Source organism: Coregonus clupeaformis, chromosome 8 (assembly GCF_020615455.1).
Source record: "Coregonus clupeaformis isolate EN_2021a chromosome 8, ASM2061545v1, whole genome shotgun sequence".
Lineage (NCBI taxonomy): Eukaryota > Metazoa > Chordata > Actinopteri > Salmoniformes > Salmonidae > Coregonus > Coregonus clupeaformis.
In genome coordinates this window covers 20,764,850-20,778,850 of record NC_059199.1, presented here as the reverse complement: position 1 = coordinate 20,778,850, position 14,001 = coordinate 20,764,850, and the positions used below count along the sequence as shown (strand labels likewise).

The 14,001-nt window shown below is 44.1% G+C and overlaps 1 protein-coding gene across 1 annotated transcript in view; it reads right to left on the bottom strand.

Moving 5' to 3' along the window:
- Positions 1-1,522: 1,522 nt before the first annotated feature.
- The window catches only part of LOC121572449 (docking protein 1-like), a 68,340-nt gene continuing 55,861 nt past the window's right edge, over positions 1,523-14,001 (bottom strand). The window contains exons 5-7 of the mRNA XM_041884522.1: positions 13,537-13,709; positions 11,860-12,295; positions 1,523-2,499 (exon numbers count right to left, since the gene is read on the bottom strand). Coding sequence (XP_041740456.1) covers positions 1,523-2,499; positions 11,860-12,295; positions 13,537-13,709 — 1,586 coding nt within the window. The remainder of the gene's footprint in view (positions 2,500-11,859; positions 12,296-13,536; positions 13,710-14,001) is intronic.

Here is a 14,001-nt window from a genome sequence, read left to right as displayed (position 1 = left end):
CACACACACAGATTTTGTTGTTTGTTTTTCTTCTGACCAGTAAAAGGTGACTTTCAATTCAGCAACCAACTGCTTTTCAATTGGTTATACAGAAGTTGGACTCCATGGAAAAGATTCAGCTTTAAATTGAAAACATTAACTATAGTTATTTTTCAAATTTGTATTAATATCATTATCATATTTACAACACAGCGCAGCTGCTTTTGACACCAACAAAAAACACACACTTACATTAAATACCATGACATTAGTTTGATGTTTAGTAACTGGAGATCTGTACAATAACTAACAAAGCGTACATCCCAAATGGCACCCTATTCCCTACAGTATGTAGTGCACTACTTTTGAACAGGGCCCATAGGACTTTAGTCAAAAGTAATAATAATAATAATATGCCATTTAGCAGACGCTTTTATCCAAAGGGACTTACAGTCATGCGTGCATACATTTTTGTGTATGGGTGGTCCCGGGGATCGAACCCACTACCTTGGCGTTACAAGCGCCGTGCTCTACCAGCTGAGCTACAGAGGACCACAAAAGTAGTGACCTATATAGGGAATAGGGTGCCATTTGGGAAACAGACAAACAATCCCATTCTGTGTGCATGGAGGTCTTTATTCCACAAGTCCTCTATCCCAAACAGTTGAGTCTTTCCATAGTTTAGACATGATGGTCTGTTTGAAGGCTACAGATTATGCGCGATGAGCATTATATCAGAGATCAATTTACAAAGCAGTGCAAAAACATGTTCTAGTAATTCTAGCATAGTCAACATGGACACAGCCACACACACATCTCCCACTGAGATGCAATACGCTCAACTTACTGCAAGCCACACAAGTCTTTCAGCAATTATCACACTTCTGAGTGCATCCCAAATGGCACCCTATTCTCTTTATAGTGCACTCCTTTTGACTACAGGCCATAGGGCTCTGCTCAAAAGTATTGGACTAGGGAATAGGGTGCCATTTGGGATGCACACTGAGTCTCTATGGTCAACCACACTGAGGTTTCTGTTGGCTAACTTTTGTGTTTGAACAAACATTCCACGGACACACATATGCCATGTCCTGTTGGATAGCTTTGTCAGTGGTGGTCTCTCTGCCCTGAACTACATGTCCCAAGATGCAACAGGAGAAGATTGAGCTCAAGCCACCATCATTGACATGTGAGTCCCCCCTGATTCCAGGCCTTCCTCCCAGAACGTGATGGTCCTTCATTGGGCTTGGAAGATCAAGCCACCATCCTTTTGAAACCCCTGGGTCATATTCAAAATTGAGTTTCCTGGTTGTCCTCCCTGTTTCAGTATGTTTTCTTCCATTTGTTGCCTACATAATAAGAACATGGTGACCTTCCTCCAGCCATCTTTGTTTCTCTTGGGTTAATTTTCCCCTAGGTACAGATCTAGGATCAGCTTCCCCTCTCCCAATCTTAACATTAACCATTAGTTAGGAAAATGCAAAACTGACCCCAGATCAGCATCTATGGGCAACGTCACACTATGTTTGTTCAGGGTCTTTTCTTAAATGTCTCCCAGGTTGTCATAGATGATATCAGGTGATTGCAGGCCGCTGTGGGGGTACAAGGGATTGGATGGAGTCTTATGTCGAGACACTTTACTGTAGAGTTCCCATTTCCTCCGTCCACCGCTGCCTCCCCCTCCTCCCCCACCTACACCCCCAGCCATGTATCCCCCTCCTCCTCCCCCAAATCCTCCCCCAATCCCAAAACCTCCGCTACTGTTAATATTGTTAAGGTTAGTAGGACCTCCAGGCCCAGCCTTCCCCAGGGGCAGAGGCACAGGTTCCTTGCGAGGAAGAGCAGCCTTGTTGAGCTTGGGGGCCGTGACTGGCTTGGGGGGCCACTTGGCACCGGCTGGTGCTCTGATGATGGGTGGAGGCTGTGGTTGTGGTTGTTTTCCGTAGGAGGGGACTGCGTAGCTGTCCGTAGCCTTGATGTAGAGCCCCTCGTGGGGCTGAGGAGGAGGGTCGTCGCCCCCCATGTTCCTCCAGACGGAAAGGGTCGTCGCCCCCCCAGCTCCCTTTCCTATTCCCGAAATTGCTCCACCACCTGCTCTCCCCTCTGGTTCATCATAGATGTGCTCGCTGTTGGTATGTGACGATGAAGCTTCCGCCTGCCCCCTTAGCGAGCGCATGTTGCCCCCTCCTCCTCCACCTCCCTCCAACCCCAAAGCACCTGTCCTCTGTATCAAATCCATACTGACCCGATCATAAAGGTCTGAGTAGAGAGGTTCGGGCTGGTTGTTGCTATGGTTACGACCCCTGACTCCAGTAACCCCTCCCTCGCCGCAAAGGGGACGGAGTCGGGGGGTGGGGATGGGGGTGAGGTTTAGGGGGTTAGGGGTCTGTGTCTTGATAGCATCCACAGGGTCAGAGTAGAGAAAGTCACCGGTAGAGAGAAGGGGGAGGCGAACGGAGTCAGCTGGTTCGGAGTACACACTCCCCTGTTCTTCTTGAGACTGGGGCGCTCCTACTCCTCCTTTACATAAGATAAAAAAAGAGAATAAATACTTTATTAATCCCTGAGGGGAAATTGATTTTTGTTCATCATGTACACTGAAAAAAAATATAAACACAACATGTAAATTGTTGGTCCCATGCTTCATGAGCTGAAATAAAAGATCCCAGAAATTTTCCATACGCACAAAGTGTATTTCTCTCAAATTTGTTGCACAAATTTGTTTACATCCCTGTTAGTGAGCATTTCTGCTTTGCCAAGATAATCCATCCTCATGACAGGTGTGACATATCAAGAAGCTGATTAAACAGCATGATCATTACACAACTGCACCTTGTGCTGGGGAAAATAAAAGGCCACTCTAAAATGGGCAGTTTTGTCACACAAAACAATGCCACAGATGACTCAAGTTTTAAGGGAGCGTGCAATTGGCATGCTGACTGCAAGAATGTCCACCTGAGATGTTGACAGAGAATGTAATGTTAATGTCGTTTTAGAGAATTTGGGGGTTATGGTATGGGCAGGCATAAGCTACGGACAACAAACACAATTGCATTATCGATGGCAATTTGAATGCAGAGAGATACTGTGACGAGATCCTGAGGCCCATTGTCGTGCCATTCATCCGCCGCCCTGACCTCATGTTTCAGCATGATAATGCACGGCCCCATACCGCAAGAATCTGTACACAACTCCTGGAAGCTGAAAATGTCCCAGTTCTTCCATGGCCTGCATACTCACCAATGTCACCCATTGAGCATGTGTGGGATGCTCTGGATCGACGTGTACGACAGCGTGTTTCAGTTCCCGCCAATATCCAGCAACTTCACACAGCCATTGAAGAGGAGTGGGACAACATTCCACAGGCCACAATCAACAGCCTGATCAACTCTATGCGAAGGAGATGTGTCGCGCTGCTTGAGACAAATGGTGGCCCCAATTTTTTTTTTTTTAAAGGTATCTGTGACCAACAGATGCATATCTGTATTCCCAGTCATGTGAAATCCACAGATTAGGGCCTCATTTATTTATTTCAATTGACTGATTGCCTTATATGAACTGTAACTCAGTAAAGTATTTGAAATTGTTGCATGTTGCGTACATTTTTGTTCAGTATACATACAGTGAGGGAAAAAAGTATTTGATCCCCTGCTGATTTTGTACGTTTGCCCACTGACAAAGAAATGATCAGTCTATAATTTTAATGGTAGGTTTATTTGAACAGTGAGAGACAGAATAACAACAAAAAATCCAGAAAAACGCATGTCAAAAATGTTATAAATTGATTTGCATTTTAATGAGGGAAATAAGTATTTGACCCCTCTCAATCAGAAAGATTTCTGGCTCCCAGGTGTCTTTTATACAGGTAACGAGCTGAGATTAGGAGCACACTCTTAAAGGGAGTGCTCCTGGGGGGATTGGAGGGACGCCATGTGCGACTGACGTGTTTTCCGTTTGCTCCCGTGGTATTTTTAAAGTTTATGTGAATTTTGCAGCAAAACCGTATTTATTTTCATATATTATTTTGGTGATCCCTTCCCGTAAAAACCAAGACTACTTTACTTCCAAATATCAGCATGTCGACGAAACATAAGGCCAAAAACATGACTTTGAGAAAACCCGGCCTACAAGACACACTCTCATCACCGCCTCCCTGAGCCTGATGACCCGGGGACTGATACTCTACCCGGGGGCGGCTTGACCTGGCGGCGCTGAAGTGAACATTCTCGAGGCCATCAAACTACTACGCTCTGAGATAGTTGAAATGAAAACGGAGGTGGTTGCTACGATTGAGGCCCGAATAAAGGAGGTTTCTGATACTTTAAAAGCAGATCTAACCATCCTGCGGAACGAGACGGTGCCGGCAATCGCATCACTCAAAACAACAATGGAGTCACACACTACAACGATTGCAGCACTGGAGACCTTCGCTACAAATGTCTCCGACTTAACTACATCCCTGGAGGCTGACGTGAAACGCCTAGCTGCGGATTTGAAAAAGGTGAAGGAGAGCTGTGTAAGTTTGGAGGGATTCTCTCGCCGCAATAACCTGAGACTTGTATCAGTCCCAGAGTCAGCGGAAATGCCTCGCGCCACGGATTTCGTTTCTGGGCTGCTGAAAGATGTTCTAGCCTTAGATGAAAAGCCCCTGATTGATCGTGCCCACCGGTCGCTGCGCCCAAAGCCCCGGGATGGGGAGAGGCCCCGTGACATAATTCTTCGAGTGCACTTTTTCCATGAGAAGATGGAGATTCTCCGACGAGCCCGCAATACCACTCTGAGCTTTCAAGGACAGAGCTTCTCCATCTACCAGGACTACTCCCCCACTGTTTCCAGGCAGCGCGCAGCTTTCGGACAGGCCAAACGACTACTTCGGGACCATCCAGGTGTGAAGTACGGACTGCGATTCCCGGCCCGTTTATGGCTATCTCATGATGGTAAAGACTACACATTTGAATCTCCGGATGAGGCTCTCTCTCACATTCAACGTCACATCAAGAAGTCTTGAACTTGCTCATAGTTCAGCAACTGTTGCTAGCGAACTGTGGATAGTAAGTAACCCACCTGTGGTACAACTATGTTTAGCTACAACATGCTAATTTTGTATAGTTGGGGGGTTGGCGTACCCATTCAGGCTTATTTGATGTGATCTAATGTTTTGATCATCTAGTGTGCTTGCCTTACAAGCATTCAGTCATTTTAATTTCATTGTATTGCGGTTTTACTATACTCCTGTGTTTTCTAGGCTGTCTTGCTCACCTATTCAGTTTGTTTACATAGTGTCTCAGTGACTCAAAATATTCTTGGTTATTTGCTTACTGCATCGGTTTGCATTGACCCAGTAAACAGTAAATGCTTCCCGAGGCGACACGTTTTTTTGGGGTCTTCACTTAAATTTTAAAGTTCTGAGCGTCATTTATGCCCAGCAAGCGTTAAATGTTGCGCACACGTAGTTTTTTGGTCTTGGTTGTAAGCTGTCTCAGCATTCAACTAGACAACTATTATAATAATAATAATTGTTATCATTTTTGATTGTCTTACTACGATTTCCTTACTTCAAATTAGGTTTTCGGCTGAGAGCCTTTACACATTCTATTTATTTTCTTTATTTTCTCTCTCAAATGCCTGTTATAAGACTGGGAATATAATTATATACATCTACAAGTGGTGCTTTTGTAATTTCGTCTGCACAAGGGATTCACCTTAATTTCTTTTATTTAAAAAATGATTATCTCTTTTTGCTGTTTGATCCACTAACAAAACACGACTTTAAAGAGCGGGACTGTGGGTTTAGGTTTAAGACCGCACTCTCACAGACATACTGTGCGAAGAGAACATGCTCTATTTAGGCTTGTACCTCGTTTGGGGAGGTACTGTCTGGGATGGGGGGAGGGGGGTGGGGGGAGGGGTTGAATTGTTCAGTTCTAATGTTGTCATTCTGTCTTTTTGTTTTTTTTCGGTACTTTTTCTCAACATCTACCACCGTACATTATTACTCTGAGACAAGTTATTCTGGGGTTTCTGGGCGCTCATTGCTTTTCCATTCTATGCTCTAATGACGGGGTTGTATAACGGGAATGCCCAGAGGGGCCGAAACAATGCGATCAAATACATTTCGTGGAACACCAAAGGGGTTAATAACCCAGTGAAACGTAAGAGGGTGTTGACACACTTAAAGGGTTTGAATGCAAATGTTGCATTTCTACAAGAGACTCACTTGAGGACTGGTGAGCACTTTAGGATGCGTAGGGACTGGGTTGGTCAAGTGTTCCACTCTAACTTTCATAGTAAATCAAGAGGGGCTGCCATTTTGGTTGATAAAGTCACTCCCTTTGTAGCTTCTGAGGTTATCGCTGATCCTAAGGGACGATACGTCATAGTAACCGGTAAACTGTTTTCTACCCCTCTTGTTTTGGCTAGTGTTTATGCTCCCAATTGGGATGACACAAGTTTCATTTCTTCCTTTTTGTCTGCTATACCCAATTTAGATTCTCATTTATTGATTTTAGGGGGGATTTCAACTGCAAAATGTCCCCAGTTCTTGACAAGTCCTCACGAACAACTACAGGCCCATCTAAATGTGCCCTACTTATTCAAGCCTTTCTTCAGAAATATGCCATGTTTGAGGCCTGGCGTTTCCTACATCCTACAGATAGACAGTATTCCTTTTATTCTCATGTTCATCAAACATACTCCCGGATTGATTACTTCTTTTTGGACAAAAAACTTTTGCCTAACCTTCGGCAGTGTACTTACAAGAGTATTGTTATTTCGGACCATTCACCATTAGTGCTTGAACTAGAGTTTCCCCAGCGACCTCCTATGTGTTATCAATGGCGTCTTAACCCCATTTTACTCTCAGATAAGGAGTTTGTCAATTTCATTTCTTCTGAAATCACCTTATTCCTAGAAACTAATTCAACACCAGGTATGTCCTGCTCTACCATATGGGAGTCTCTCAAAGCATACCTACGTGGCCAAATTATTTCTTATACAGCCAACCAAAACAGAGTTCGCTCTCAGCGACTTCGGGACCTGAGCGAATCCATAGCCACATTGGATGAGAAGTATGCCACGGTTCCTTCCTCTGATCTGCATAAAGAGCGCCAACTACTCCAATCTGAATTTGATGAGCTTTCTACCAGGCAAGCTGAACAGTTACTCTTGCGAGCTCGGTACAGAGTGTATGAACAAGGCGACAAGGCCAGTAAAGTCCTTGCACATCAGATCCGTAAATCTGAGGCCTCACGTTTAATCCCACAAATAAGGACCCCGTCTGGTGCCACCACAGTTATACATAAAGAGATCAATGATCAATTCAAACAATTTTATTCTGCGCTATACACCTCTGAATCCCCTCAAGACCCTTTGCTGATTGATTCCTTCTTTAATGGCCTGAATATGCCTTCAATTGATACAGACACCCATGACTATCTAGAAGAAGAATTTACACCTGAGGAGATTGCAACAGCAGTGTCCGCAATGAAAAGCGGTAAATCACCGGGTCCGGATGGTTTTCCAACCGAATTTTACAGGACGTTTTCTGGTCTGCTTTGCCCATTCTTGTCTCGACTATTTGCAGAGTGCCTTAATACCTCAAAGCTACCGCCTAGTCTTTATCAAGCTTCAATTTCATTACTATTAAAGAAAAACAAAGACCCCCTGGAATGTGGATCCTTTCGCCCAATCTCGCTTTTAAACTGTGATTACAAAATCCTAGCCAAGCTTTTAGCCATCCGTATGGAAGGCTCGCTGCATCAAGTAATACACTCTGACCAGACTGGCTTTGTGAGAAATAGGCATTTGTTTTTCAATATTAGGCGCCTTATGAATATACTGTACTCCCCTGCGTCGGAGGACCCAGAGGTGGTGGTCTCACTTGATGCAGAAAAAGTGTTTGACCGCGTTGAGTGGGATTACCTAACAGCCACCCTTTATAGATTTGGCTTTGGCCCCAAATTCATTGCGTGGATAAAGATTCTTTATTTTTTCCCCCATGGCTTCGGTACGGACTAACAACTTGTCCTCTGACTATTTTCCCTTGCACCGCGGATCCAGACAGGGCTGTCCACTCTCCCCCTTGTTGTTTGCTTTGGCAATCGAACCTCTCGCCATTGCATTACGCTCTAATGATGCCATTCAAGGAATAATCCGGATGGGCTCAGAGCAGAAAGTCTCGCTATATGCGGATGACCTCCTTTTGTTTATCTCTAACCCTGATACCTCATTGCCACGCGCCTTATCTGTTCTTAAAAGGTTTGGATCAATCTCAGGGTACAAGCTGAATCTAGGCAAGAGTGAGCTTTTTCCTGTAAACAAGGCTGCTTTAAAGTGCTCTTTTACAAGTTCTCAGTTTAGGATTGTCCGGGATCAATTCACCTACTTGGGAGTTAAAGTGACAAGGAAATATTCAAATCTGTTTCAGGAAAACTTGGTTGCTCTAGCAGACAGTTTGAAACAATCTTTTGCTTTTTGGAATGCGCTACCTCTTTCTCTTATCGGAAGGATTAATGTCATTAAAATGAGTGTGTTGCCCAAATTTCTATATTTATTTCAATGTCTACCCATTTTTATTCCAAAATCTTTTTTTATTTCACTGGATCAAACATTCATGCATTTTATTTGGGATGGCAAGGTACCACGGATTGGTAGAAAACATTTACAGAAGCCTAAGTCATTGGGGGGTTTAGCTCTACCAAATCTTCAGACATACTATTGGGCTGCAAATTTCAGAGCCCTTCTGTACTGGCTGCAGACTGATCCTACTGGCCCTAGACCAATCTGGGTCCAGATGGAGTCTGAATCGTGTAAACCTGCTGCACTTTCTTCTGTGTTGTGCTCGTCTCTCCCAGTGTCCCTAGGCAAAAGGTGTGTCAACCCAATTGTAAAGCAGTCTCTTAAAATTTGGAATCAGTTCCGCTTAGCCTTTGGCCTTCGAGGCTTTTCTCTATCAGGCCCAATCAATCAGAACATTTTATTTCCTCCATCTTTGAATGATGGGGCTTTTGACATCTGGCACTCACTAGCCCAATTATTCTTTGATGATACATTTGCCTCTTTTGCTCAGCTACAGGAAACGTTCAACCTCCCCCAATCCCACTTTTTCCGCTATCTCCAGACTAGGAACTTTGTCAGAGCTAACACACCTGAATTTCCCCATAGGCCTGTGAATACAGCTATAGAGAGCATCCTGGAGCTGAACAAGCTTCCTAGGGGCGCAATTTCAGATGTATATGCAATCATTCATGACTTACAGAACCCTTCTTTGGTGCCTTTAAAAACTCGATGGGAAAAGGATTTGGGGGAGGAACTTGGGGAAGACACCTGGGAATCTGTGCTGCGCAGGGTGCATTCGTCCTCTTTTAGCACTAGACACAGCCTCATTCAATTCAAGGTGGTTCACCGTATCCACTGGTCTGGGGCCAGACTTGGAAGAATATTCTCTGATTTTGATCCTACCTGTGTCAGATGTAAAATTGAACCGGCCACACTGTTGCATATGTTCTGGGGCTGTCATAAACTGTCAGGTTTCTGGGAATTAATATTTAAATGTTTCTCTGATATATATAACACTGTTATAGATCCCTCTCCCCTTACAGCCCTTTTTGGAGTACTGCCCATAAGCACCCCCCTGTCAAGAATCCAGTCGGACACTGTTGCTTATACAACTCTTTTAGCTAGACGGCTAATACTACAGAACTGGAAGATGGCAGCTCCCCCATCTTATAAATATTGGGTGAGAGATGTGTTGTGCTCTCTGAAACTAGAAAAAATTAAATTAAATTCACGTGGGAACCCCAAACTGTTTAATGAGGCTTGGGCTCCATTCCGGTCTTACTTTAAACAGTCCATCCTCTGATGGCATTCCTATTAAAACCAAAATAAGTCTGTATTTGACCCCCTGTGACTTAGGGGTTGGATGAGCATTTCTCTGTGTTTTTTTCTGGGGTGGGGGTGGGGGGCATTAAGGTTGATGTGCTTATTGATTGTGACCTGCGGATGCCTTGTTCATCTCGCCCGGGCAGAGACTAAGGTGTGAGCTTGTTTTTCCCAGTTATTTTTATTTTTTAATTCTGTTCACGCCTACATAAAATTATCAATATTCATTTTTTTTTTAAAGCATTGTAAACTTTTTATTTTTGGTCCAGTGGATGATTGGTCTGTGGCCTTGACTGTCTGTGAGTGGGTGCATTTCTCCACCCCATCCCTTAACTGTTTACAGGAACAATGGTGAGGTGTTTGCTCTGTCCCTATTCTATAGATTGCCCTTTAACCTTTTGTAGCCTTCTGCCTGGTGTGTTTAACTTGTCTAAAGTATGGTATCTTTAAAGTGATTTTTTTTTATATGTATTATTTGTATTTTTTTTTCTAGTTGAGTATATTATTTATATTGCTTTGTCTTGTCTGTGTGTGTGTAAAACTTAATAAACAGAGTTCTCAAAAGGGAGTGCTCCTAATCTCAGCTTGTTACCTGTATAAAAGACACCTGTCCACAGAAGCAATCAATCAATCAGATTCCAAACTCTCCACCATGGCCAAGACCAAAGAGCTCTCCAAGGATGTCAGGGACAAGATTGTAGACCTACACAAGACCATCACCAAGCAGTTGGTGCGATTATTCGCAAATGGAAGAAACACAAAATAACTGTCAATCTCCCTCGGACTGGGGCTCCATGCAAGATCTCACCTCGTGTAGTTGCAATGATCATGAGAACAGTGAGGAATCAGCCCAGAACTACACGGGAGGACCTTGTCAATGATCTCAAGGCAGCTGGGACCATAGTCACCAAGAAAACAATTGGTAACACACTACGCCGTGAAGGACTGAAATCCTGCAGCGCCCGCAAGGTCCCCCTGCTCAAGAAAGCACATTTATAGGGCCGTCTGAAGTTTGCCAATGAACATCTGAATGATTCAGAGGAGAACTGGGTGAAAGTGTTGTGGTCAGATGAGACCAAAATCGAGCTCTTTGGCATCAACTCAACTAGCCGTGTTTGGAGGAGGAGGAATGCTGCCTATGACCCTAAGAACACCATCCCCACCGTCAAACATGGAGGTGGAAACATTGTGCTTTGGGGGTGTTTTTCTGCTAAGGGGACAGGACAACTTCACCGCATCAAAGGGACGATGGACGGGGCCATGTACCGTCAAATCTTGGGTGAGAACCTCCTTCCCTCAGCCAGGGCATTGAAAATGGGTTGTGGATGGGTATTCCAGCATGACAATGACCCAAAATACACGGCCAAGGCAACAAAGGAGTAGCTCAAGAAGAAGCACATTAAGGTCCTGGAGTGGCCTAGCCAGTCTCCAGACCTTAATCCCATAGAAAATCTGTGGAGGGAGCTGAAGGGTCGAGTTGCCAAACGTCAGCCTCGAAACCATAATGACTTGGAGAAGATCTGCAAAGAGGAGTGGAACAAAATCCCTCCTGAGATGTGTGCAAACTTGGTGGCCAACTACAAGAAACGTCTGACCTCTGTGATTGCCAACAAGGGTTTTGCCACCAAGTACTAAGTCATGTTTTGCAGAATACTTATTTCCCTCATTAAAATGCAAATCAATTTATAACATTTTTGACATGCGTTTTTCTGGATTTTTTTGTTGTTATTCTGTCTCTCACTGTTCAAATAAACCTACCATTAAAATTATAGACGGATCATGTCTTTGTCAGTGGGCAAACGTACAAAATCAGCAGGGGATCAAATACTTTTTTCCCTCACTGTAGTCACGAAAAAGACCGATCAGCAGTCCAAATAATATAATCAGATCATAATTACCTCCTTATAATAATACATTTAATTTTAAGCGCTTTTCAAAACACCCAAAGTCACATTAAAATTAGCAAGAATATAAAAGTACACTAAACATCATGACACTAACCTTCTCTAGACATGAGCAAGCGCGGGGACATCCCCCCCACCCCTATCACCAACGGTGGTGGCTCTGGTAAACTCCTCCCTTTATAGTTCTGACCCTGGCTCTTCCCTCCATCACCCTCCCTCCTCCCGAACACTCCATCGGCCGATCCGGGCATACTCCCTCCGGAACTGGAATCCCCATCTGGATCCCGGTTACTGCTGTTGCCTTCGACTACCAAGCCACCGCCGCCCGATGCCATGGCGTTGCGTAGCTGCATGAGGGTGGGGCCAGGTTCTGATTCGAGGCTGCTCATTGGGTAGCGCTCCTCGGCCAAAGCCTTCTGTGATTGGATGGCCTGCTCGGCGATCAGGAAGATCTCGTTACCCTGCTTGGTCTCGAAGGTGAAGTTCCCTGGACCAGACTCACACCGCCGCCCTGCCTCAAACGAAAACATCACCTGGAAGAAAACAACAAACAACAATGTTATATGCAGGCCATATGTGTGAGGGGGTCCAATCTGGCCTGCGGTTGGTTTGAGTAAGAAAATAAAATAACAAAATACAAAAAAAAATACTTAAAAATGACTAAAACCAAATCGAAACTGTATAAATGATAATGGACCTGTATTCATACAGTTTATTGACTGTCCAGCTCGCTACTAATCACTAGAAGGTTGGAGAGCATCGAAATTACCAAAAATTATGGATAGAGGACCATTTCTTCGGACATTTTGGTGGCAAGGAAATATAAGACATTTTCAGTGCGGCCCTCCGGACCTCTTTGAAGACCAAATGCGGCCCCCGGGGCCAAATAAGTTTGAAACCCGTTATACAGTATTACAGTACATTCTAGATGTCATATACAATCACCTGGAGAGGAGGAAGACACAAGCCATAGTTTTATTCTGACTCTTAGTCTGAAAATAATGTATAATGAGTCAGAGTTATTGTCTGTGATATGATTAATTAGACAAGACATTAAACAATATAAGCACTTTTACCGAACTGTCAGCCTGAGTCATCCCAACAACATGACCCCAGCTCCTTAAAATGTCAACACCTCACCATCTCTAAAGCCACTGACTGTACAGAAAGCAGGTCATAGTCAAGGTTACGTAGTAATAACCACAGGTAGCGTTGGGTGTATCTATATGTATATATGAGGCCCATCGTAGCGCGAGACGTTTAGCACCTCATTCTATCTCTGACGTGTTTAGGGTGACCACACACACACAAACACTCATTCCTTTCACACTTACAGCTAGGAAGTGACATTTGTACACAGAGGCCTATGTCTTAGCATAAGCTAAGAATGTATGTGTGACATATGTAAGAGCGTGTGTGTATGAGTGAAAGCGTGCGCATCTCTCAGAGACCGTGGGAGTGAGACCTGCGTGAGCAACTCTGCAGATGAAGGGTCTTGTAAACATCAATGTACAAATGTCACTTCCTAGCTGTAAGTGTGAAAGGAATGAGTGTGTGTGCGCGTGTGAGTGAAAGTGTGTGTCTCTCAGAGACAGTGAGAGTGAGACCTGCATGAGAAACTCTGCAGGGTCTTATAAACCTTAATGTACAAATGTCACTTCCTAGCTGTAGGTGTAAAATGAATGTGTGTGTGTTCATGCCTGCATCCATGCACGTATGTGTGTGTGTGTGTGTGTCTCTTTACAGAATGTGTGCATGTATATAAAGTACCCACCCTATCTCGTCCATATCGCCTCAGTAGTTTGTAGGGCCACACCAGTAGAATACTCTTCGTCTTGGACTCCTTCAGTATGAGACTGTCATTGTCAGCCTTCAGCCAGTAGGTTCCCAACAGACCACAACGCTCTGAGGCCTCGGTCCTCTGCACACTCACCCAAAACTCATTTCCTGTAGAGGGATGAGGAGAGGTGAGATGGACGTAAGGGACAAAACCAGAATGCTAACAAAATCAAATCAAAGTTTATTGGTTGAATACACAGATTTGCTGATTTTCGCCTGTGCAGCAAAATGCTTGTGTTTCTAGTGCCAACAGTGTCTGGAATATATACAGTACCAGTCAAAAGTTTGGACATACCTACTCATTCAAGGGTTTTTCTTTATTTTTACTATTTTCTACATTGTAGATAGTGGAAGACATCAAAAGTATGAAATAACACAGCATGTAGTAACCAAAAAAGTG